General features: G+C 38.4%; 3 protein-coding genes across 4 annotated transcripts; 1 reads left to right on the forward strand and 2 right to left on the reverse strand.

Annotated features, from left to right (window-relative positions):
- Positions 1-10,702, reverse strand: LOC149381328 (uncharacterized). The gene is made up of 6 exons (XM_089601334.1): positions 9,818-10,702; positions 9,249-9,714; positions 766-964; positions 401-544; positions 163-273; positions 1-31 (listed from the first exon to the last, which is right to left on the reverse strand). The coding sequence occupies exons 1-6, from the start codon at positions 10,700-10,702 to the stop codon at positions 1-3; spliced, it is 1,836 nt and encodes a 611-aa protein (XP_089457460.1).
- A 2,148-nt stretch (positions 10,703-12,850) lies between these two features.
- Positions 12,851-19,316, forward strand: LOC149381329 (DNA glycosylase/AP lyase ROS1-like). Its single transcript, XM_089630227.1, has 20 exons — positions 12,851-13,269; positions 13,644-14,186; positions 14,282-14,395; positions 14,816-15,082; positions 15,172-15,262; positions 15,375-15,837; positions 16,063-16,142; positions 16,244-16,328; positions 16,436-16,527; positions 16,604-16,672; positions 16,771-16,807; positions 16,891-16,973; positions 17,056-17,442; positions 17,539-17,575; positions 17,670-17,727; positions 17,914-18,056; positions 18,152-18,217; positions 18,326-18,440; positions 18,595-18,633; positions 18,920-19,316. Exons 1-20 carry the CDS (start codon positions 13,005-13,007, stop codon positions 19,054-19,056), a joined length of 3,171 nt encoding a protein of 1,056 aa, XP_089486353.1. The 5' UTR covers positions 12,851-13,004; the 3' UTR covers positions 19,057-19,316.
- An 840-nt stretch (positions 19,317-20,156) lies between these two features.
- Positions 20,157-25,093, reverse strand: LOC149381330 (G-type lectin S-receptor-like serine/threonine-protein kinase At4g03230). Of its 2 annotated transcripts, XM_089630230.1 has the most exons (9): positions 25,071-25,093; positions 23,697-24,820; positions 23,189-23,326; positions 22,902-23,009; positions 22,616-22,827; positions 22,330-22,540; positions 21,934-22,171; positions 21,698-21,851; positions 20,157-20,770 (listed from the first exon to the last, which is right to left on the reverse strand). In XM_089630230.1, exons 1-9 carry the CDS (start codon positions 25,076-25,078, stop codon positions 20,474-20,476), a joined length of 2,490 nt encoding a protein of 829 aa, XP_089486356.1. In that variant the 5' UTR covers positions 25,079-25,093; the 3' UTR covers positions 20,157-20,473. The 2 variants fall into 2 exon arrangements, with proteins under 2 accessions (XP_089486356.1, XP_089486355.1); XM_089630229.1 differs by lacking the exon at positions 25,071-25,093 and having other exon boundaries at positions 23,697-25,049.
- Between the last annotated feature and the right edge of the window lie 579 nt (positions 25,094-25,672).

A 25,672-nucleotide genomic window follows, 5' to 3' on the forward strand; every position in this document is an offset into this window, starting at 1 on the left:
TCATAACAACTTGTCAATAAAAGCCACAAATCTGAAACATTTTCAATACAGAAAGAACTAGTTTTGATACACATAATTCATAGATTTTCCATCAAGTTTTGTGAACTTGTCACCCAAAAAAAGTACTCAGTTTTGTGAACTTGTCACAAAAAAAGCAAGTACATGATCCAAAAAGAAAAAGGCATTTCATTGTCTTTACATCCAATCTCCAAATAAAGTTCTTGGTAGAAGGCCGAAACGCTTGATCGGGACCCGGTTAATTCGAGGACTCCGCTGCAATCAGAAAGGTTATGAGTAATGACCACATACAAATAACATAATTGGGGTTAAGAGTTGTTGAGTTTACCCTTATCGGTGCTTGTTGGGCCGGTTGTTGAGTTGATTGCCTCGTACTAGTTACTTGCTGTGTGTGTTGTTGAGTTGATTGGCTTGATCCTCCACCACGTCCACGTCCCGTTCCACAGCCACGCCCCCTTCCACATTCTTCATCTTCAGCATCTCTAGCCTGTTGATGTGCATCCCTAGCTTGACGTTGTTCTTGTCTCTGCAATATCAAGAAATGTAACCACATTTATAATCTGCCAACAGAGTTATCAAAATGTGTACAATCTTACCAAATTTTCTTGTTGTCTTCTAAAACATGTAGTGAGGTTGTGGCCATACTTTCCACAGCCAGAACATTTGACTGTGACATGTTTCCTGGTCATTCAAGTCCCACGTGGTGGCACAACCTCATCGTGCTCGAGTCGTCTTAGTTTTTTTGGCCTTCCTGGTCCTACTCTGTTGAGAGGTATTCCCATAGGTGTCTTTCCTGTCTCGGGCCACTGCTCCATGGGATTAATTGCACAGATTTTGTGCTTATAGATATTCATGTATGTTGACTTCTTGTAGCATTCACTAATGTAGTTCTCTGGTTGCTCGTCCCTTTGCCAAATGCACTGGATTGCATGAGCACAAGGAATACCTGACACATTCAAGGATTAATAACATGAATAATATCAGTGCAATGAATACAAATTCAAGGTCATGACAATTAGCTGACAACTGAAAGCGACCACACGAGCATGTCTTCAATGCCAAGTCAATGTTGGAATTGATCTAGGGTTTAAGAAAAAGATTAAACGCTTCGGGAAGCGGCGGAATTTTAAAAAATTTCTTTTCAAGTAAAAACAGTTTTTACTAACCTAGACAAAGAAGCAAGTACATGTAATTAAAAATCATTTTTAAATAAGAGTTTACTAACCTTTCTTGAAGCTTGAACTTTGAAGAAGCTTTTGGAAAGTTCGCAACGCTCGTCTCCCCTCGCAGCACGTCTCTCTTTCTTTCCTCGGCACCTCGAGCAACCACGAAAGTTTCTATCACTAAATCACTCGAAAAGAAGGAATCAGTGAGTGGGCACTTTTAAACACTACGACATAAGAACAAGTCTCGAAGTTGCAGAGCTAAACACTAGGTCGAGTGAGGACCTAGGTGCCAAGACAAGAAAAAATCGAAAATAAACTAGAGAGAGAGGATTTTCGGCCAAGTTCTAGAGAGAGAGTCTCTCAATCTCTTAAACTTAGGATGAATCAAATGTGAGGAATGGGGCTCCTATTTATAGGAGAGGTTTTACCTTCAATAAGGTACCTTTCCTCTTCTATAGAATATCACATATTCATGAGCAAAAATCCCTTATTTCCCATTCCATGTTGGGCGCCCAAGACTGCCTCCTAGAGGCTTGGATTTGTTTCCTTTTTTGTTCCTTGCCTTGCCCATTACTCTCTTGGCCGAAATTCCTTGTGCATCTACATGCAAATTTGTTTCCTCTTTTTCTTTTGGCAAGTATCTAAATACATTTATGCACAAAATAAACTCTCTTTCCTTGGGTATTATGGGCGCCTATTCTCATCTAGAAGGAGCTTCTAGAAGCTTCTTCATTTGTTCATGACAACATGAGAAAAGCCCATTAAGAATTTTCAATAAAATTCTTATGAAACGAAATTAATTCACAAGGCCCAATAATCAAGTTATGGCCGAGTGACATTAAGTCATCAAATGAACTTGTCAAAAAATTTATTGACATTCATTTCATCATATGTCTCAAAAGACAAAAATACCCTTTTGACTATTTTCGTTCTTGTTTTGACTTAGCTTCCAGTTTAACTATTCCTATCGATGTGATTCGTGACAGTGACCTCATGGACCCAAATGAACAAAGCTTGAGCTAAAAACTTGGACTCAAAAGTTCACAAACCTTTTCCAAGTTTAGCTTAATGCCAACTGACTCCACTAAAGAGCTGACACTGAAAATCTCTCGGTTCAAATGAATTTGTTTTCTACTCAAGAATTCGACCTAATTATGATGAGCGGATCCACTGAATATTATCTATGTTTACCCTTCATGAATGTCATCAGCTAGTCGGGATTTACTAAATTACCATTTTACCCTTCTAGCTGTTATTTCCTCAACTCCTTTGTCGCTTGTGAATAAGTTAGAAACAATGTATTGACGAGGAGCTAACAAGTCACATTGTTTCATCCAAAAGAGTCAGGACTCAATTTGGACACTGGCCAGTTCATTTATTCGCACTCCAAGGAACAAAGCATGAGGTGACATACATTGCATTTCAGCAATCTTGTACATGAATTCCATATCTATGAGAACTTCACAAAGTTACTCATGACAGATTCACAACTTAGTACTTCACCAATAGGCCTTGTTCGGAATCACATAGTGAGTCTGAACTTTGACTTTCTCAAATGAGAATACTAAGGTGTGAAATGGCATGTCTCATTTCAGGATTAAGGTAAGCATGATGCAATTCATACATAGTGACTTCGAGACATAAGAGGTTAAATGGTTTGTTCTTATATTGTCTCTAGAAGTGCACTGGTCAATTCAGTACCTTCGGAAGATACCTAGAAGAACTATAGAGTCCCCAACTCTCAATGCCTCATAACCAGACATCATAGATTCTTCTAACAATCATACCGAGGTCAATAGTCCTTTGACCCTAAGATTGCGAATATATCGTTTTAAGCAAACTACGAAGAGTTTGTTCATGCAAATCTACATTTGTCTCTTCGTAAGTTGTTAAGTTTGTTTATGGACTAAAAGACTAAGGTTTTATCATAAAGCTTCAAACAAAGAAAGAATGAATGAACGTTTCAACTTTATTAATGAATAGATAGGCAATTAGAAGCAAGAGTCTTCATGAGACTTTATTACATCAAATGTACAAAATAAAGACTACAACTCTTCTTGTGGGCACCATTGACAACAAACTCCCACTTGACTCAAAGAAGGTGTGTGTAGTCCTTCATGCCTAATCCCTCACGATGTTGGTCGAAGACCTTGTTCGCTAGGGCCTTGGTGAATGGATCTGCGAGGTTGTCCACCGTTGAGATCTTCTTCACTTCCACGTCTCCGCGCTGCACGATCTCTCGAATCAAATGGTATTTCCTCTCAATATGCTTAGAGCGCTTATGGCTTCTAGGTTCCTTTGAGTTAGCGACAGCCCCACTATTATCACAATAAAGGGTCATGGGCTCGTCGATGTTTGGAACAACTTCCAAATACTTAAGGAACTTTCTAAGCCATACAGCCTCTTTGGATGCTTCACAAGCAGCCACATATTCTGCTTCCATTGTGGAGTCAGCAATGCAAGATTGCTTAATACTTCTCCACACAACAACTCCACCATTAAGGATGAACACAGATCCCGAAGTGGATTTCCTGGAATCCTTATCCACTTGAAAATCGGAGTCGGTATATTCCGTCATAGTCAGGTCAGTACCTGAGTATGTAAGCATCAAGTTCCTAGTTCTTCGAAGATACTTAAGAACATGCTTAATAGCAATCCAGTGCTCGGGTCCAGGGTTGGATTGGAAACGGCTAACTACGCCAACAGCGAAACATATATCAGGTCTAGTGCAAAGCATAGCATACATGAGACTTCCTACGGCAGAGGCGTAAGGAATCTTCCTCATGTCTTCAATCTCTTGTGCAGTCTTGGGAGACTGGTCCTTAGAGAGTGAAACTCCATGCCTAAAGGGTGTTTGACCCCTCTTGCAGTCTTGCATCGAGAAGCGATCCATCACCTTATCAATATAAGATGCTTGAGAGAGCGACAGGGTCCGGTTTTTCCTATCTCGAAAGATTTGGATTCCCAGAATGTATGCGGCTTCTACTAGATCCTTCATATCAAATTGCTTTGCCAGCCAGACCTTAACCTCAGATAACTTACCCACGTCATTACCAATGAGTGGTATATCATCGACATATAGTACCAGAAACACAACTTTGCCTTCGTGTATTAACTTGTGAACACAAGGCTCATCTATTGACTGTTCAAAGCCAAAGCTCTTTACAGTTTCATCGAATCTAATATTCCATGACCTAGATGCTTGCTTTAATCCATAAATGGACTTAAGCAACTCACGAACCTTGGTCTCTTGACCTTCTTCCACGAAACCGTCTGGTTGAGCCATGTAAATGCGCTCGTCAAGATTGCCATTCAGAAAGGCTGTCTTGACATCCATTTGCCAGATCTCATAGTCGAGAGCTGCAGCTATGGATAGGAGTATGCGGATGGATTTAAGCATCGCGACTGGCGAGAAGGTTTCTTCATAGTCAATCCCTTCTTGTTGGGTATAACCCTTCGCCACAAGTCGTGCTTTGAACGTCTCGACGTTCCCATCAGGACCCATTTTCTTCTCGTATATCCACTTACACCCTACGGGTTTAATCCCTTCAGGAAGGTCTACAAGTTTCCAGACTTTGTTGACATACATCGAGTGCATTTCAACTTTCATGGCGTCAAGCCAAAGGTTTGATTCAGAACAAGCCATCGCTTGGCCATAGGAAACAGGGTCATCCATGTCGGAGACGGCTACAAGAGAGTCTCCATAAGACATGTACCTGTCAGGCTGTTGAACAACCCTCCCACTACGTCGAAGTACTACTTGACGAGATTCTGATGAGTTAGGTTGTGTTTCAGTTGGGGTAAGAACAGTTCTTACAGATGAGGTAGAAGCTTCCTCACCCAACTTTTCTTCAAGCACAATTTTGCTTCTAGGTTTTGCATCTTTCATAAAGTCATCCTCGAGGAAACGAGCATTCGTGCTAACGAAAGTCTTATCGTCCTCGGGACTATAGAAAGTAAAACCTTTGGTTTCCTTCGGATATCCTACAAACAGACACAATTCTGACCTACTAGCCAACTTGCTAGTCTTTTGCCTCAGCACGTGTGCAGGGCAACCCCAAATTCGGATGCGGCCAAGATTCACTTTACGGCCAGTCCATCGTTCATAAGGAGTACCAGGAACCGTTTTAGACGGAACTTGGTTCAGAATGTAAGCGGCTGTTTCGAGGGCATATCCCCAAAAGGAAGGAGGGGAATGATGAGTAACTCATCATTGATCTAACCATCTCCATAAGAGTTCGGTTTCTTCTCTCTGACACTCCGTTTTGTTGAGGTGTGCCAGGTGCGGTAAGCTGAGAAGCGATACCTTCTTCTTTAAGAAAGTCATCGAACTCTCTAGACATATACTCACCACCTCGATCAGATCGAAGGGTTTTGATCACTTTGCCAGTTTGCTTTTCCACTAAAGCCCTAAAGACCTTAAATACGTTAAAGGTCTCGGATTTGTGTTTAAGCAAATAGACAAACCCATATCGCGAGTAATCATCGGTGAAGGTAACGAAGTATTCGTATCCCCCACGTGCCTGTTGGCTGAGCGGACCACATACATCAGAATGTATTAGTTCCAGCAACTCAGTGGCTCTTCGACCCTTATCAGAGAAAGGTCGCTTAGTCATTTTTCCTTCTATGCAGGATTCACAAGTAGGTAGTGAACCTATTGCAGAGGCTTGGAGTGGACCATCCCTCACAAGTCTCTTAATCCTTTCTAGACTGATATGACCAAGTCTTAAGTGCCATAGGTGTGTTGATTTTGTTAGATCGGAGGATTCAGAAAGTTTGATCCTCTTTGGCTCCCTAATTAGATCATAATCTATTTCGGTGTCTAAAAGAGAAGGTTGAGTGGGATAGATGTAGAAAAGAGCATTCTTCATACATGCATCAGTGACAAAAGAATTATCAGGAAACGAAATACGAATTCCATTCTTAATGAACTTTAAACAATAATCTTGCTCACGAAGACGAGCAACGGATATTAAGTTCTTCCCAAAAGTAGGAACAAAATATACATTATTCAAGTTTAAAGTGCGGTCTTCAAAAGACAGCGTCACGGATCCCACAGCCTTTGCAGACACCAGGCTCCCATCACCCCATTTGAAACAGAACTCGCCTTCCTCTAAGCTTTTGGTTTTCTTGAAACCATTCAAGGAACAACAAATATGGTTAGTAGCAGCAGAGTCAAGAATCCACGTTGATACATTATCGGCTACTAAGCATGCTTCGGTAACTAGTACAATACTATGTTCCTTTGCTTTGAGATTGGCATGACAGTTCTTTTTATCGGCCTTGTGAGGTCTCTTCTTAGTTCCAGAGGCGGAGGCTCTTTGCTCAGTAGCATGTGCCTCTCCTTGATTCCTCTTTCTCTTAGTGAGACCTTCAGCAGTCTGAAACTCCTTCATAAGCTTGGTAACAGTGTACTCCAGCTTGTTTATGGAGTAGTTCATCTTGGCGGTATCAAGAGATGCGGGGAGAGTTTCTAAGATCATATCTATGATATTCTTCCCATCAATCTCAGATCCTAGGATTTCCATTTTATTCAGAAAACTAATGATCAGTATCATGAAGTCTCCAACAGGAGTCCTAGCCTGCATATGACAGTTCATAAACTGTCGGACTGCTTGTAGCCTTGTTTGACGCCTTTGCCCTCCAAACATCTCAAGGAGATTGTAGAGCATGTCAGCGGCAGTCTCGAAGTCACGATGTTGCTCTTTCAGCATATTGTTCATAGATGCCAAGATATAGCACCTCACAATCTCATCGGATCGAAGCCAGGCCGCTAAGGCGTCATTGTCCTCTTGAGTTGAATCATCATTCGTCAGAGGAGGACACGGGGTGGTGAGTACCCATTTGTGCTTGTTAACGGTAGGTATTATGTCGAGGTTACGTTTCGAGTCTATGTAGTTTTCGTTTTCGAGTTTGTTCGAGGAAAGAATGAAAGAGAGAGAGTTGGGAGACATATTGCCTATAAAAGTTGAAACAAGTTTATGATTAGTCTTTAGTTTAGGATTTAAGTTTGTTTAAGACTTTATAAAATCCAAAGGTGTTATGAACGAAATGACACTTTACTCCTTCGAGGGAAGGCCGCAACGAGTCTCCTTTCATAAGTTAATGACTCATCATTAATGCATAGCCAAGATGTCAATACATCAATTTTGACTAGCCACCTTGTAAATTGGTTTGATCACTCACATCCTTTCGCAGGGCCTCGAGGGAGGATTACTAGGGATTGAGTCTAAGTGTGTAACCAACCACTTAGTCCAAAAGATTGACTTTGAAAAACAATCCGCCGATGAGAGGTCTTGTCATCATCGTCTCACTCTCGGACGTAGCTCATTGAGCAATGATCAGAGCAAAGTGCCCTTGAGTACTCTCATTTAAGAGAGGGCCACGAGGGTGACTCTTAGTCCGGCGACACTTGCACTTTTCATTAGTGTTGGGGATCGTGGGTTACAAACAACAAGTATAACCCTCCCACTTAGTTTTTGGAGATGGTTCATCGACTCTTATAACTTCGGAAACAGATTTCCTAGTTAGAGAGCGACAGAGCGGACAACTAGAAGAGAATGATCGACATGTTCAGAGCAGTATTAGTGCATAAAGGCACAAGGTACATACTCGATCTTTTCCTATTTTTTTTTTCGGGAAAGTGCGTGAGGGAAGTGTGAACTTCAACTCACTCGAACACTTGAAAGCTTGAGATTACACATCTTTTTATTTTTCGGCTTGTCTACAAGGAGACCTCCCACTCAAATTTTCAAGAGCATATAGATTTTGGACATATGTGATATAGATATAGTTTTGAAAACATTTTGAAAATTTATTTGATTTGGATGACAAAATATTTTCAAGTTTGAAAGTGAAAACGTTTTTCAAAATTCAAACTAGTTTTGTAAAAATTCAATTTCAATTAAACTTTCAAAAATCAAAACATTTTAATCTTACACATCATGTTTATAATCATATGAAAAACATTTTTGCTCAAGAAAATTTTCTCATTAGAGTTCTATAACTCATGGTAGTGGGGTTTGAAAATCCGGATTTCTAAAAAACTGGAGTTTCAGACAGCCGCGCACCTCGGAGTAAAATCGCCATATCTGGCGGCTCCGATGTCCTTTTCAGTCGAAACCGGTGGCATTGGACAGAGGACAGACAAAGCTTTAATTTGATTTAAGAATCATTAAATTTCGATTTCTGAGCAGAGAGTTATGCCACTTTTAATGCGGGTTTACTCCAGCTCGAAGAAAAAGAAATAAATTAAAGCTTGGTCCTTTTTAGGCGCGAACAAGAATCGAGTGTAACGGAACGTTTTATGAAGGTTGTTAAAGCTTTTATTTGTGTTTTATTAGCAAGGTAATAACATGATATAAAAGAAATAACAACAAGTATAAAACGAATCAAGTAAATAAACGAAACTAGCAAGACAATATAACTAGTCACAAAATTTTACTCGAAATTTCTCAAACCTTTAAAACACGTTTTTCAATATAAAAAATTAAAAACTTTTAGAACTGATTCTAATGTGTTTTAAAAACATCCCAAACTCATAGAAAATCAACATGCTTTTTAATTTAAAGACAAGAGCAATAACTAAAAAAAAATCTAAGATAACAATTCTAACTTGTCACAAAATTAGTAAACTTTCGAAAACGATTTTCAAGCTCATAATTTTAAAAACATGTACATGCTAATCTTTGACCATAGCTCTGATACCATTTGTTGGAATTGATCTAGGGTTTAAGAAAAAGATTAAACGCTTCGGGAAGCGGCGGAATTTTAAAAAATTTCTTTTCAAGTAAAAACAGTTTTTACTAACCTAGACAAAGAAGCAAGTACATGTAATTAAAAATCAATATGAGCTAAGAGTTTGCGAACTTTCCAAAAGCTTCTTCAAAGTTCAAGCTTCAAGAAAGGTTAGTAAACTCTTAGCTCATATTGATTTTTAATTACATGTACTTGCTTCTTTGTCTAGGTTAGTAAAAACTGTTTTTACTTGAAAAGAAATTTTTTAAAATTCCACCGCTTCCCGAAGCGTTTAATCTTTTTCTTAAACCCTAGATCAATTCTAACAGTCAACTCTATACATGCGACCATGCAGATGTGTAACTTGATACAATGAATCCCCACACCATTCTGCAATGTTTTCACCACTCAAGGACTTGTTCTTCTCTATGATTTTGAAGATTCTAGGTCCTATGTCCCCATGCCATTTCTCCACAGCGAGGCGTTGTTTGGTCATCCTCTTCATTAAATACATCCTAATCCTCTCTAGCATAGACAATATGGGTCTCTGCCGAGCTAGTAAAATAGCCATGTTACCATTGAAACACTCACAGAGGTTGTTAAGAAGTATATCACATCTTGGGGTAGTTCTGAAGTTGGCTCTTGCCCAACGCACTGGATTCTTCTCACACAACCAGTTGTAGGCTTCCTCATCCTCATCCTTGATTAAGTTCATCTCTTGGTGAAACTTCTCCACAGAATATTGCTTGGCTGCGACCATGACCTTGTGTTTCAAGAACTGTCCCTTAAACACCTAACCAAATTTTACAAACAAACAAGAAACTGTTAACTTCTTATGCAAGCTACTGAAATCATATTTCAAAATTCAAAATAGAAAGTGTTAGAAGTTACTTTACCCGAGTGAAATTGCTTTGCAAGTGACGAGCAAAATACCTATGCTCAGCTTGCACAGAACCCTCCTCCCACATACCATTGAGTGCCTCTATCAAACCCTTCTGTTTGTCTGTTATGAAAGTCCAATGGCATCCATTGTAGATGTTGATGTCATCTCTCAAATAATTTAGAAACCATGCCCAAGACTCTTTACACTCTGACTCCACAACAACAAAGGCCACAGGGAACATGCCATTGTTAGGATCAATTCCTATGGCCGTGAGAAGTTGCCCAGTTTGGTGTCCCTTGATGAGGCAACCATCCAACCTAATCACTGCCCTACAGCCAGCTTTGAATCCTGCCTTACAACTACCATAGCAAATGTAAACTCTCTTAAATACTGGATTACCTTCCTCGTCTGCCTCTGTTAAGAACTCGATTGTTGTTCCTGGATTGGTCTTCTTCAACTTTGCTTCATAGTCCCACAACCTGGCATATTGGTGAGCATAAGAGCCTTCAATGATTTCCAAGGCTTTTTTCTTAGTCCTCCAAGCCCTAGTCCTTGAACAATCAAGTATCAAGTCCTTCTGGATTTTATTCATGAACTTGATAGATGACCAGCTCTCATTGTCCTTGAACTCCTCCAGGTACTTCTTGGACATCCAAGAAGCAGTACAAAATTTGTTCTTGTTTGTTCGAGCACATGTATGCTCTGGTACATAGGTCCTGATCTGGAATGATGTGGTATCTTTCATTTCAGACGCATAGCACACCCACTTGCATGACTCGTCCTTGCAAACTGCTCGAACTCGGTTTCGATCATTCACTTTGAACTTCAGTTCTTTGTCTGCCTTGATAGAATACTCCCTTATGGCATTTTTTAAGACTGCCCCACTTGAAAATACCATGCCCAAATTAGTTTTACATCTTTGCCCTTATTTAATTCGGCCACTATTTTTAATTAGGCAGTTTTTTTTTAATTTTGAATCAAATATTGAAACCGAATAGTGAAGTTTTCACATTTGAAATTTGAATTTTCCAGCAGATTTTGAAAGTTTCCAGCGCATTTTTATTGTTGATTTGTTTTCTAATTTCGGTAAATAACATTAAATTACAAATTGAGAATATTTTCCATTTATTGGAAATCTGTTATTTATTTTGACTAGTTCTTTCTTGATCCAATTTTACATTCAAAATTTATTCTTTCTTAACGTGTTTTTTTATTATAGAATTTTAGAACGTCCATAATTTGTTATTTGTTTTCATAATTTTAGAACGTCCAAAATATTTCCAGAATTTTTTTAAGTTTATTTACACGAATATACTGTAAATCATCTTTGTATTTACAATGCATTTTACGATGAAACAATTGGTATTAATTGTAAATCTACGTCGTATTTGCAATACTGGATAAGAATTCACCATAACCAAAATCTCAGCAAATTCACAATCACTGAAACAAATATCATACACTCAAAACCACCAGCAATTCCGATGAAAAAGAAGAAGAATAAGAAGAGAGAAAAAATCATCTTTGTATTTACAATGCATTTTTCGATGAAACAATTGGTATTAACTGTAAATCAATGTCGTATTTACAATACTGGATAAGAATTCACCATAACCAAAATCTCAGCAAATTCACAATCAATGAAACAAATCTCATACACTCAAAACCACCAGTAATTCTGATGAAGAAGAAGAAGAAGAAGAGACAAAAAAAATGAAGGATCATCATAATACAAGAAATCTTGTAATCCTTCCACCAATCCAATCTGATAGGCACAACCCGTTTTCCGTCACCATCGACGAGCGTCGACCAATGTTGCAGAGGGTGGGCGAGTGTCGGAGCCGATGTTGCAGAGGGTGGAGCGTCGGCCGATGTTGCAGAGTAGTTAATGGGAGTAGTTATGGCCGAATATTTTGGTTCAAATTTTTTAATATTTGGTGTGTAAATGAGCGGGAATTATGTGGGACATTTTGGTATTTTATTAGGCCATAAATAGGTTACTGTGGCTATTAATAGGAAATTAACAAAACGTTGGCCATATCCAAAATCTCTATAACCGTGTGGCTATATAGCTATATAACCCTTTTAATTATCATAATTTCTATTTTTTTTTATTTTGGGTAAGTTCATACGAGACAATGACTATTTAACTAAAACGTTTGAAACATTAGTTAAATTAAAATTACAACGTTGATAGTTTGCTAGAGTGTTTTTTTTAGATGTGTAAACAAAAAGAAAAATAATTGTTTATAACTTAAGATATATTATTTTAGTTATAAAAATTTTAAACTAGCTATTTTCGCAATAAATTTTTTGAAAAACATTATCCGATATATATTTTTTTTATTTCGGGCCTACTCTAATGTTCGGCCCGATTCTCAGCTCGTCAGAAACTAATACATTAGGTCTCCGCGGCGATTACGACGACACATGCATAGCAGGCCCGACCCATCATTTAGGCAACTTAGGCGGTTGCCTAAGGCCTCACCACTTTGAAAAAAATAAAAGGCCTCAAAATATCGTCAGATTAACAGATACGAACATACATGCGTCACATGTGTGGAAAAACTCGTTCTATTTTATAGCACTATAGGCTTACTTTACCCTTGTCTTTTGCCCGATGTGGGACTTTGCCCATGCCTCAACAAGATGTGGTAATGCCAATTATATGACCATATGGGAAAAACAATATTTTTTATTTTATTTAGTAGCCCTAATTTCCACATTATTCTTTGTTTTATTTTCTTTTCCTTAGTATAATATTCAACACAAATAATAATAATGCATGATAACTTTAATTCATATAAACACCCTTAAATGTGTACCCAAATCAAACATTAAAATTATAACATATGAAATCTATTATTAATATTTCTTTTGTTTTTTTTTTTCTTATTTTTTTTATGTCTGGCAAGTTTTATCTTTAATATAAGGAGGACACATTTTTTATTTTTTTTATTTTATTTTTATTTTATTTTTTTTTGCCTAAGGCATCGGGCCGGCCCTGATGCATAGACGTACTCAGTCTGTTCCGAGTATGACTAGATCAGCTTTGAATAAATTCTCTCAGTGATCGCTGAGTGAATATTCTCAGAATTTCACAAACTAATTTTTTGTTTATTACCGAATAAACTCCAATTAAATTGACCACTTTTCCCGTCATTACTTATTTTTCTGGTGTGACGAGGCTCGGCACATTAATGGCGGCGAATTGCATGAGCGAAGTCTGTTTGGGTCCGGAAACTCCGGCGAAGCGAATCCAATTGAGGCCAAAGCTTGTGTACTCGAGAAGACGATTCACAGAGAAGAAATTCAGTCACATACTCATACTCCCCTCTCTGCCCCACCGCCACGATGGACACTTTTCGCCGTCCACGTTGGACCCGCCAACTGCTGACGTGGCGTCCCCGCCGGAGATCGCTCCCCCGGCGACTCCTTATCCACCGACTGATTTTCACCGTCCAGGTTCTTTGCACTAACTCTTCTCAATTCTGCTACACACTTTGTGGAGCAATTTGTATTTACAGCTGATTGAAAATATTTCAGTTGGTACAGTAATGAGAGAGAAAACTGTAGAATTTATTTATTAGTTTTAATTCAGGTAACTTGTATTTAAAGCTATATTATTGTTGATGAATGTTTTTTCTTTTTAGTGATAGTTTTGGTATTTAGTGTAATGTGTTGACTAGTCTTATAAGTTAGAAGTTAAATTTGATGATCATTAAGCTATATAGAGCTCAAAAGAGCTAATATTATTGTAGCTCAGTAGACAAAGAGTCTCTTTGACATAAATTGCTTGTTTTCTAATGCACATTGTGTTTGTGTATATACCTCAACAGCTCATGAACAAAGTGAGCTAAAGAAGAGAGATGAGAGCAACGAGAACAAATCTTGCTTGGAAAACGTTATCAATGGTGTCGATACAGACACGAAGAAAAGGAAAAATGATGGCGTAGATTCGAATAAAAGGCCATTGAAGATGCCCAAAAATAAGATACACCGCCCAAAAGTCGTCGGCGAAGCAAAGCCGAAGCGTCCGAGAGAGCCTAAGACTCCAATGCCTAAGACTCCAAAGCCTAAGATCCCGAAGCGCGCTTATACCAAGAAGAGCTCGAAACGAGTTGGTGTCGAAAACGTGAGGCGTGCACTGAACTTCGATGATGTTGCAGAGGAGAAGCTTTCAGGAAATCGGAGCATCGTCGTTGTTGCTCGAGACTTAGTGCTCGATCTTAAACCATTGTCTATCATAAAGAGAAAGAGATCAAAGCAGAGGAAAAGAACATCTTCGTTTGTACAAAGCCCGGATCTTCAGGCTTGTGAAGGAAAAATAAGCGACGCTGCTTCGGATCAGAATCTGATCCCCTGCACCTTCAAATCAATAGGTACTTTTATTTTGTCCAAGTTAGCTAATTCTGTTTTAAGATTCTCATAAAGTTTATATGCCTTTTGTTTTCTTCTTCGTATTGTGTGTTTGTAGGGTATAGCGAAGAAACGCTTATATTATGCAACACGATGAAGCCAAATTTGATTGATCTGCACGTTCCTTACGTCGAAAATGAAAATGAAAGGAGCGTTGTAGGGCAATCAACAGGTAATAAGAGTACTAATTTGACTTATCCTTTTTTCTTTCAAGTCGGCTCCATTTGGAATCCATAAAATGTGAGGGGAAATTGAAAAATATAAAGAAAAATTAAAATTCTATGTTGTTTTTGAAAGTCATGGAAAATGAGAAGGAAAGAAGAGGCGAAAGTGGGAAAATAGACATAAACGCGGGCCCCACACGTATAAATTTGGATGGATTCCATTTTCCGCCCAATTTTCTATAGTAAATGGAATCCTACTTTCGTTTTTAAATTTCCTTTCCCCTTCTATTTTCCCTCAATTCAAACAACACAAGGAAAATAGAAGGGATTCCATTTTCCTTTCTCTCCTATTTTCCGCTTTCCAAACAGTGCCGTAGAGTGAAGAGAACAAAATAAGCAATAATTTCTGATTTGCAAATTGTTCCCAGGGAAAAACGATAACGGCACATTAGTTCCACACACGACTGTGGCTGTTGAACAAGCACAACAAGGACAGCTTTGTGTGGTGAAGAAGAGCAGAAAGGAGCTCATGCTCGAACTTTACAAGGACGAAATCAAGGCATGGAAGGTGGAAGCGAAACACATTGGCTATGGAAACGCGGATGGGGAAGCATCAGAGGAAAAGCTAAAGAGCGAGAGAGCAACATTTCGCGATCGGATTCGAGTTTTTACGTCTTGCATGCACGTTATTCTAGGTCAAATATCAATCCATTTATCCAATGTTTACATATATGTATGACAGCGCAAACACGAGAGAAATATTTATTAATCTTGATCTGAGCAGGAGATAGGACATTTTCAAAGTGGAAAGGGTCGGTGATCGACTCAGTGATTGGAGTTTTTTTAACTCAAAATGTATCCGACATTCTCTCAAGGTAAGAATCTTCGGGTAGATATTATTTTTCCCCAAATACAAAATGATATGAATCCTAAATTTAGTTGAGCACATAATATGCGAGGTTCTAATTACTCATCGCCTCATTGCAGCTCGGCCTTCATCGATCTCCGTGCTAGATTCCCGGTCCAATCAAGTAGTTCTTACGAAGATGGTCCAGTAGGTTTCAAGCTGCTAGATATAGAGGACTTTGTGCCGAATAGTAGTCAAGAAGATTTGACTTGTAGCGATTCGTGTCTGACTGATGAACAAAAGTTAGAGGAAGTAGTGAAGATGATGGATACATTGATGACGGACGGAAAACGCAAGAGCCCGAGTTCGATCTCAACAGAACCACTCTTTAGCGAAACAAAAGAGAGTACGGTCAAAGAAGTAAATAGTGAAGAGAAAACTGACTGGGAAGAAGTGAGGAAGAGGTATCAAAGGCACGAGAAAAGAAGCAATGAACATAAGGATTCAGTGGATTGGGAAGCTATCAGACAAGCCCCGGTTGATGAGATCGCAGACACCATTAAAAAACGTGGCCAACACAATAACATTGCGAAAAGAATTAAGGTACCTTAACATGTTTTGGATCACTGAATTCTTATATGGAAATCCCTTTTACACCACTTGCTTTCGTTATTAAGTACTCGAGTACAATATAAACAAGATGGAAAACAAAGGGAGTTTAATTGAGCCACTTTTCCATGATGTTTTTGTCTCTGAAATTGGTACGATATTATAAAGATTATACTTATATATATAAAAAAATTGTGGGGATGGAATAAAATTGTGCAGGAATTTCTCGATCGTGTTGTTGAACTACACAAAACCCTAGACCTGGAATGGTTACGAAATGTCCCGGCTGACCTAGTCCAGTAAGTAGCCATATATCACACCAGAGAAAAATGGTTCTATATATTTTGACCACTTAAATTTCATGCTGATAATCCAAATATTCGATTTTTTTTCTTCACAGGAAGTACCTTCTGGAATTTAAAGGGCTTGGCTTGAAAAGTGTCGAATGCATTCGACTTCTTGGGATTCAAAATGTAGCTTTCCCGGTAAGGGTTCCATACCATAGCAGAATCGAATTTAAATATTGATCACTTTCTCTACATGTTTTAGTTTTGCATCCACAAACTTAAAACTTTGATATCTTATTGCGTAGGTGGACACAAATGTTGGCCGTATCGCAGTTCGTTTGGGTTGGGTTCCTCTTGAGCCGTTACCCGAGGAGGTTCAAATTCACCTTCTACAACAGTAAGTGTCTACGAAACATAACAAATATTTTTACATATTACTTTGCACATACATATGTAATTTTTTTTTCATTTAGGTATCCAATAATGGACTCTATTCAAAAGTATCTCTGGCCGCGACTATGTACCTTAGACCAACGACAACTGTAATAATAGAAAATCCTACAACTTTTTTAACGTTCTCAATACACTATATTTCTTTTACTTAACTCTATACTTATATTTTTTCTTGATTATGATGTAGATATGAACTACATTATCATCTCATAACGTTCGGAAAGGTGCGTAGGATCCTAAACACGGTTTTGATTGTTACGGTACGTGTATTCATTACGCTTATTTTTATCATTTGCGTTCATCGTAGGTGTTTTGCACAAAGAGAAACCCGAACTGCAACGAGTGTCCAATGAAAGCGGAGTGCAGGCACTATGCTAGTCATTACGCCAGGTAATGCACATCGCTAAGCTTCCGATCTCTTCTTAAGCTAAAAAATGTTGTTTTTGATGATGACTATATATATTCTTTGCAGTGCAAGGAAATCTCTACCGGCAGCAGCCCCGCGGAGCAAAAACCAAAGTTCATCGCCCGTTGAAGTGGTTATACATTCCCTGCCTCGTCCACCTCCTCTTGAGGTCGAACATTTTGAGCCGACAACACAATTCGAACCCAAAACTTGCGAACCGGTCATTGAAATGCCTCAGTCGCCCGAACCCGAACGCGGGGAACCTGTTGTTGAAAGAGAGGTGGAGGAACATTACGCTTTCGAAGAGGATGACGAAGAAACCATTCCCACGATAAGACTCAATGAAGAAGAGCCTCGATTGTCGTGTGCTATGGTTCCTTTGGCACCCGAAGTTGGTTCCTACCCTATCCCGAAACTAAAAAGCGTTAGTCGTTTGAGGACGAAGCATCTAGTGTAAGTCTTATTTCATTGGTAAAATTTTCAATGGTGCGAATTTGGCTTTTTTCCCCCTTCAAATTATGCTCACTTTTTTTATTTTCTTGCTTTCAGCTATGAACTACCAGATTCACATCCTATTTTAGCTGGGGTAAGTTATATTTGCACCTCTAGAATCCCTTTTTTTTAATATATATATATATATAATATGTTTGACTTGAGCAAGAAGTAACTGATTTTTGCAGCTAGACCAACGAGAACTTGATGACCGTCTTCCGTACCTTTTAGCTATATGGACATCAGGTACAACGTGTTGATTATACATATAGTTAATGTCATTATATATACATGTGCTTCATTGCCAAAAAAAAAAAAAAAAAAAAAGGTCAAGATTATACTTTTTTGTTGTTGTGCCAAAGATATCTCGACATTCAATTTGGATTTTATAGCCTTTTTCTAATCGAAATCCTTGCTAACTTTGATATCTAGATGAAACGACAAGCTCATCTCAGCTGTCTGGCAATCCATGCTGTACCATCGAGTTAGGAAAAACCACTTGCAACAAAGAAACGGGCGGTTCTTGCACCGGATTTAGGGAACAAAACCAAAACACTGTTCGTGGAACAATTTTGGTCAGCTCCAAAACTATTTTAGCGTATCTTTTTAGTGCACCAATCATATTAATATATCCGAAAAGATGCTCATTTGCAAATAATTGCTTGAACAGATACCATGTCGAACAGCAATGCGCGGAAGCTTTCCACTTAATGGAACTTATTTTCAAGTTAACGAGGTAAGGCTACTCGAGTTATTTGCATTTGAACGATAAAACTAAACTTTCCTTTCATAACGACGAGTAAAAACGTGAAGCGGATTTTTTAACCGGTGTATAAATGTACAGGTATTTGCTGACCACGAGTCAAGTCATAATCCAATTGACGTTCCAACACAATCATTATGGAATCTAAGGCGGAGAATCACTTATTTCGGTACATCAACGACCTCCATTTTTAAAGGTAAATATAGCTTTTACACTAACAATCCCTTATTAATTATTATAAATAATTTTCATTTTGTTTAACAGTTCTTTCATCTACTTGAGAACTTTTAATTTCCGTGTGGGACTCTTAAATATCTCTAAAAGAATCACTACACATTTTGTCTTCTCAGGGCTCACAATTGACGAGATAACGATAAACTTTTGGACAGGTACGTGGTTTCATGACGTAATCAAACTACTTGATCAAGGCTTCCCTTTTAAATTTTTCCTAGTACTTTATAACATATAAAACTCGACTTTTTTTTTCAAATATTTTTTTTAATAAAAGGACATTACCGTCAAAGCTAAGAACACAGATAGTGCTAATTTTCCAAAAGTCACAAACGCTTCCATAAAAATAGAAGATACCTATTCACAGATGAGGATGAAAATCCATTTATTACTTCTCAGTCTACAATATTTGACTAAAATCAAAATGAGCCATCTTTGATGCAGGATTTATGTGCAACAGAGCATTTGATCGGAAAACCGGCATCACGAAACCACTCGCCCTCAGGCTTCACATGTCGGTGGCCCACCAACAAGCTGGGACTCGAAAGAAGAAAGAAAAAAAAAATGGAGTGATTGATTAACTTAGAAAACTTGTACTGCACTTTACAGTTTCACGTGTAAATAGAATTCGATATATAATAGTATTAGATAATTGGAATATTTAGATGGTTAGGATATTTAGATAGTCTCTGATCTTACACTGATCCACTTATTTAGGTAAACCTATTCCTGATATTTAGTAGCTATTAGCATCGCTCCTGTACAATTTAAAGTGCTGATTGTGGCATATAATAACATACAATCATTCATCGGAAAGTCAAATGGTATTTCTCATTAATCATTTCAGTCCTTATCAAAGTGGTATCAACCTGAATGATGGCTTCTCAGGATGGAAGCTCTGGAAGGAGAGATCGGAGCTGTGAAAGAATCTGTTGGAGCAGTGAAGGAATCCATTGGACGGAGGATTTCAAAGCTATGAACGAGAAGTTCGAACAAATATCCAATGAGAAGTTTGTACAACTCATGAGCTTGGACTGGGACCCACCGTTTCAGCTGGATTCCAGCTCTAGACTTCTAAGATTTAGACCTGCATTTCAACCTCAGGACTTGGATCAAGACGAGTAGTAGACTTTGATAACAAAAGACAATAGCGTAACGGTTACTTGGTTAAGGCCTTCCGTCTTTGAATGTCTGAAGTTACTAAAAGCTTTGCTTAATTGGACGTAGCCTTTCAACTCGTACACGAGATGAACGAGGACAAAAGTGTGGACTAACTCGGTACTCACTAAAGTTCAACGGCGGAACTGATTAACCTAGTATGTCTCTGGGATAAGGAGAGTTAGAAAATAAGAATTTTGAAAAATCACTTGTTTTGTCCTCCTGTTGGGAAAAAATTCTTATAGAATTAGGTCCTCATTCCTATCTTAATTATTCAATCTCAACTTCGACTAACATATCAACAAATTTTAACTTCGAACTAGAGAATCAACAAATTTCAAGAACACTGATGTCAATTCAAATCATGCTCACTCTATTCATACCAATCATAATCGATTCAAACTTAAAAAAAACAAGCAAATCAACAATTTGATGCAGTAAATTTTAATTCTTACTCCATGAGTCATACAAATACTACTCAATTCAGACTTCAACAAAAACGAGCAAAAAAAAAAAAAAAAAATGATAATTGCAACTAAATTTTCTTCATAAATATAACATCATAACACTTGGTGTGCAAGCACCTGAATTTCACCAGTAAAACCAAGTGCTTCATAAACAGACGCTTTAAGCGTCTACAAGATAAACGTTTCATGATGAAGATTGTACAATTCTTTGTCTTCTATTTTATTATTACAGAAGTCAATCCATAATGACCTCTTTCCAAACGAAATTGCACTTTACGTGCCTTAGACAGAAAAAATTCAAAGCAATCGTTACACAAACTACTTGGAGTGAAAATGGAAGCCAAAAGTGAGGATATCAACTTGAAAGCGCCGACTATCGACCATGTTCAAGAGTTACCGTTATTTCAGCTCGTGTGTCTGCAGAAGAAGATGAAGGAATTGAGGTTCCAGTTTTGAGGACAAAGGCTGGCTGCAGAGGATCCGGAACATTTGCTGAGTCGCTATCGAGCATCGTCACCACTGTCGACATTGTTGGCCGTTCGCTCGGGTCTTCTTGAACACATATCAATGCAATTTTTACACACTTCATAAATTGCTCACTGTTGCAACTCTCAGTCATAGTGGGGTCCACTAATTCCAGCATTTTGTTCTCCGTCCAAAGCCGCCATGCCTGTGTATACATGTAAATCAACTTTAATGCGAGTGACGACTGATTTTACAAGCAAAATAGTTATCAAACTATTAATTTTGGAGTATATAGGTCTTTTCATAAAATAAAATATAAACTACATAATTTTAATTAAATTCAAGACTTAAAACAACCTAAAACCGTATTTCAAAATGGTTTATAATTTTAAATTTTTTAATTATAACACAATCTTACATTTACTGTCCAAAAATGTTCAAGTTTTATTTAGTATTTACGAGCTTGATTACATGTGCATTGCCGTGGGATTCAACTCTTACAACAATAAATAAGTTAAATAAAGGGATAAGCTAATGAAACGTAATAATCTTGTAAATCAGTGTCTAAAAAATCTTAAAACCAAACTGAATTCTAGAATAATCTTGTAAAGGTATTAACTTAAATAAGTCGATTCTGTTCTTGGATATATAAGTTGAGAAGCTTATTTGAGACAGAAAACAAGTATTCTAACCCAAGTAACACCCTGCCATCTCTCTCTCTCTCTCTCTCTCTCTCTCTCTATATATATATATATATATATATATATATATATTAGTAGTGGGTATATAATTTTTTTTTCCCGACAAGACCAAAAATATAATATAATTCATAATATTATTGACTTATACTAGAGCTAAAAAAAAATGTAAAGAGCTAGACAAAAAATTCCTTCGCTTATAAATCACCATATATTAATCATACAAAAAAATAAAGAAAGGAAAAATGTGAAAACCGCTTTTTTGTGATATTAGGATGATCCCGTTTTAAGGTAACCTACTTAATCACTCTCTTTGGAATCATTTTAATTGTTAATGCATGTCAAACAAGATAATCAAATGATTCCCAAGAATGAGATAAACCTCGTACCAAATACGTAACTTTATTTTTTTGGCTTATGAAATATAAACTTACGTAGCCTAGGAGACTAAGAGGCCGTCCCGATGATTGAGCAAGTCTTGTGTTCCTTTTCCCGCTGATTATCTCGAGCAAAACAACGCCAAAGCTATACACGTCAGATTTGACAGAGAAGAGTCCTTCGATTGCATACTCTGGGGACATGTATCCACTGTAAACAACATGGATAATTGTTATGAACTACGAAGAAAAGGCCAAAAATGGAAATTTGTTTTTGCGTACAGGAGACTTACTAAGTTCCAACCACTCTCTCTGTGTTTGCCTCAGTTTGTTTGCCTCCGAATATCCTGGCCAGACCGAAATCGGATATCTTTGGCTCCATCTCTCGGTCAAGAAGAATATTGCTTGTTTTCAAATCTCTGTGAATAATCCTCAGTCTTGAGTCTTGGTGAAGATAGAGAAGCCCGCGAGCAATCCCGATAATGATGTTAAACCGCTTTTCCCAATCCAACGTCTTGCTTTGCTCTTCATCTTTCAAAATCAAATAACAGTTTTAGACAGGATTTCATGTCTCAATTTTGTGCGTCCTTCTATTTTTTTAATGCGAAAAGGATCAAATTCATGGTTCTAGAGTATTCTAAATCAGCTCAAAAGAACATGAGAAGATTCCAAGTTCCAGCCATACATACCAAAGATAAAGGAGTCTAAACTCCTATTAGGCATGTACTCATAGAGTAAAATCTTTTCGCTTCCTTTGACACAATATCCTCGGAGTCTAACAAGGTTCCGGTGCTGGAGTTTGGCAATCACAACCACCTCATTCTTAAACTCTTCTAATCCTTGTACCGATATGCTAGACAGTCTCTTAACAGCTATTTCTTGACCGCCTTGAAACGTACCCTACAAATAACCAATAAATGTTGATTAGCCAATTGTAAATCATTGAAAGAAAAACAAAACAAGTTCTTGTATGACCTTGTAAACAGGGCCATAGCCACCCTGTCCAAGTTTGTTATAATCCGAGAAACCATCGGTTGCGGCGATAATGGAGTCGAAATCGAAAAACGGAACATCTATCCCTTCTCCGTCCTCTTCCTCAAACTCGCCGGGATTCATGTAGTGTTTTATACGCTTTTCAGTGTCTAACCTGAGCAAGTCTTTACTTCTTTGATCGGATCTCTTTTTTCCTGGAGTTAAAGAGAAAAATATGATCATGGAGTTTTTAGTACTACACCCGAAAATAACCAGCAGTAGTGCTCACCTTGTTTTTTCAATTTTTTCCTCCTCCAAATAATCAACCATGTAGAAGCACAAAGCAGACCAACAGCACATATAGATGTTAACACAATAACAAGAGGGAATGATGATCCTGCAAACAAACAGAGTTTTCATTATATATATATTATTAGGATTGGAACCTCAAACAAACCTGCTGAAAATCAATTAGAAGCGCAAAGATTGTGGCAAGAAATAGCAATGGACGATAACAGACTCCAGAACTACTATATTGTATTCTCGTCTTACAGAGATCTGATTTATAACCGTCACCTTGAGAGTGGATGCAAACTAAGTTGAGGCTGTCCCACTTGTAGCCAGTCTTGCAGAGACACCTGTTTCTGCCGTCGCTTTTTGCAGGACCACAACTAGTGTTTGGCAATTTATCGCAGTCCAAGTCTGAACTACAGACTGTAAACCAAATTATATATTAAAAAAACAAGAACAGGTAGATTTACGTGGAAAACCTAAATTGGGTAAACACCACTGGCAGAGGAGAAGTTTAAAGGCCTATCGGCTTAATCAACCATGTCTCATACGTCGTCATTCAGGGTGTGTATATATATATATATATATATATATATATATATATATATAACGTACCCTGGCACTACTGAATACCCCAGTGGCCCCAATTATTGCGTTGAGGGGGGAATCAAACCGGGGATTGATAAGGTCCCAAGAATAACCATAACCATAAGACCACCCCTTGGGGTTATTTATATATGAAAAAAGACATATGCATATATATATATATATATAGCAGAATGATTTTTGGTACCTGAATCCTCGGACGCTTGGCGGACAGAGAGGGTAATGCCACGATCGTAGTCCTTTTGTAGATCATACAACTCGGTCCATATTAAGCACGTGCTGTTCGAACTTCTATATGTCCCAGCTCGAAAGGAATACGCGTTGCACTTGCAACTCTCGAGGCAGCTCTTCATGCATTCCGTCTCATTGCTAACCAGGCTCTCACCAGATTCCGGGTTCCTCACATACATCAATGTTAAGTTCAAGAACGTCATGCCACATTTCACTCCTGCCTGTTTACACCCGACGGAAAAGTCTTCGAAGATTGGCGTGAATCCTGGTAAGCATTTGCACCTCGGCGAGTCTCGAGCGTTGCAGACGCCGAAAACCCCGCACGCATTATCTACGCTGCACCGATCTACCGGCTCAAACCATAACGAAACAAACTCCATGCTGCTCTTCCTCTGGTACTCAATTGTTCCGTTGAACTTCATAACCAGCCTCGTGCCATTGTAATCTCTGATCTCCGGTGAACTATATATGGAATCTTTCGCTATCTGATGCTTGCGAAACGAGATATTCGACAGCATCCTAGTTAGCATATCGGGCATTGCGAGTTTACCTCCACTTTTCCAATACGGCACAGAACTGTTCATGATGACATACCGTTGTTGATCAATTAGCTTGAATATGAATCTTCCGAGGCTTGGATCGTCTTTTGCTTTCCACGAAGTCAGATTCAAGCCTGCTTGCATCTTCATACCCGGAAGGAAAGTGTCAGTCGGTGCCTTAAAGCTCTCCCATAGAGAATTTCCCAGCACAAGGTTCCCCGAATCCATGAGCTTCGCCGTCAAAACATCTTGCGATGTTTCAATCCCCGATGACCAAAGAGATTCTTTCTCCCTTTCATCCCAAACTTGAAGATTATGGTCAACAATTCTGAAAACTCCATGGCCAGATCTCGGAACCGGTTTCTCTCTGTTGGCCACCCAAACGACGGTCTGCGGAGAAGACCTATACCAAATCCCGACATATGTCTTACCGGACAAGCTTCCTTTTGGAGTGAAAAATCCCAGCTCAAACGTTCCTTTTCCAGCTGAGACGAGAGTCTCTCCATTGTCCTTAAGAGGGACACCTTGTTCAATAAAATCTCTGCAAAAACAACAGCATGGAAATATAGAGAGTAAGAGTAATCGCTGAACGTTGAATATGTACACTCTAAAATCCATAATCCAAGAAAATTATGTGTGAATTTTGTGTTCCAGCTGATAAAGCCGGGAAGCTAAGTGTGACGACGACGACTTTGTCAAATTCCAAAGTCGTTTCTTTCAACCAAAACTAGTCCATGTGAACCACTGGCCTACCAATAGTAATATTCATAGCAATAATAAGACATACATACATAAACATATATCCTCTATATATAATTGTGGCTCAAAATGGTCATTGAGTTTGTTGGAGTCGTTTTGGTTTATAAAGTTTTTTGAGAAGCAAAATGGTCCTCGAAGTCACAATCATCTAGTGTCCCTCCAGTGTCCGGTTCGGACTTCGGAATTATCACGTGGCTCGTACGTGGGGATTTAATTGCCAAACAAAAACAAAAAAATAGCAGAAAGTTTTGGGTATTACCCTATTTCTCATTCACCATTGCCGCTCCTTCATATTCCTTCACCACCGCAACAACACCCGAATGTAGATGACGTGGCAAAGCTCTCCTCCCACCAATCGGAGGCCGACGCGAGGAAGAGAATTTCGCGGAGATGGCCCCCATATTCTGTGCATGGACGTCGAGTGCATAGCCCGTGGTGAAAGAAGATTAAGGAGAAATTGGATAGTATTTTATTTATTTATTTTTTTGCTTTGAGGAGGAAAAGTAATTTGCTTCTGTTTTTGCAATTAAACCCTCACGGGCGGATCACGTCGCAATTCTGTCCAAAAAAATATATATAAATACAAGAGCCAAATTTACCATTGATGTTGAACCGAATTTGAAGTAACCAGTGA

Source organism: Urtica dioica, chromosome 11, assembly GCF_054948205.1.
Source record: "Urtica dioica subsp. dioica isolate 48M chromosome 11, U.dioica_male_clone48M_v1_H2, whole genome shotgun sequence".
Classification (NCBI taxonomy): domain Eukaryota; kingdom Viridiplantae; phylum Streptophyta; class Magnoliopsida; order Rosales; family Urticaceae; genus Urtica; species Urtica dioica.

Bases quoted from the DNA above. Each gene is read 5' to 3' on its own strand.
- LOC149381330 (XM_089630229.1), bottom strand. From the start codon at position 24,897: ATGGATTTTAGAGTGTACATATTCAACGTTCAGCGATTACTCTTACTC. The intron at 23,010-23,188 runs GTGACGGTTATA...GTTTGTTTGCAG, and splicing joins AGTTTGCATCCACTCTCAAG to GATCATCATTCCCTCTTGTT. The intron at 20,771-21,697 runs GTAAGTTTATAT...ATGTATACACAG, and splicing joins CTCTTAGTCTCCTAGGCTAC to GCATGGCGGCTTTGGACGGA.
- LOC149381328 (XM_089601334.1), bottom strand. From the start codon at position 10,702: ATGGTATTTTCAAGTGGGGCAGTCTTAAAAAATGCCATAAGGGAGTAT. The intron at 965-9,248 runs GTTAGAATTGAT...TGAATGTGTCAG, and splicing joins TCGCATGTATAGAGTTGACT to GTATTCCTTGTGCTCATGCA. The intron at 32-162 runs GTACTTGCTTTT...AAAATGTTTCAG, and splicing joins CCTTTTTCTTTTTGGATCAT to ATTTGTGGCTTTTATTGACA.
- LOC149381329 (XM_089630227.1), top strand. From the start codon at position 13,005: ATGGCGGCGAATTGCATGAGCGAAGTCTGTTTGGGTCCGGAAACTCCG. The intron at 16,329-16,435 runs GTAAGGGTTCCA...CTTATTGCGTAG, and splicing joins TTCAAAATGTAGCTTTCCCG to GTGGACACAAATGTTGGCCG. The intron at 18,218-18,325 runs GTAAGGCTACTC...ATAAATGTACAG, and splicing joins CTTATTTTCAAGTTAACGAG to GTATTTGCTGACCACGAGTC.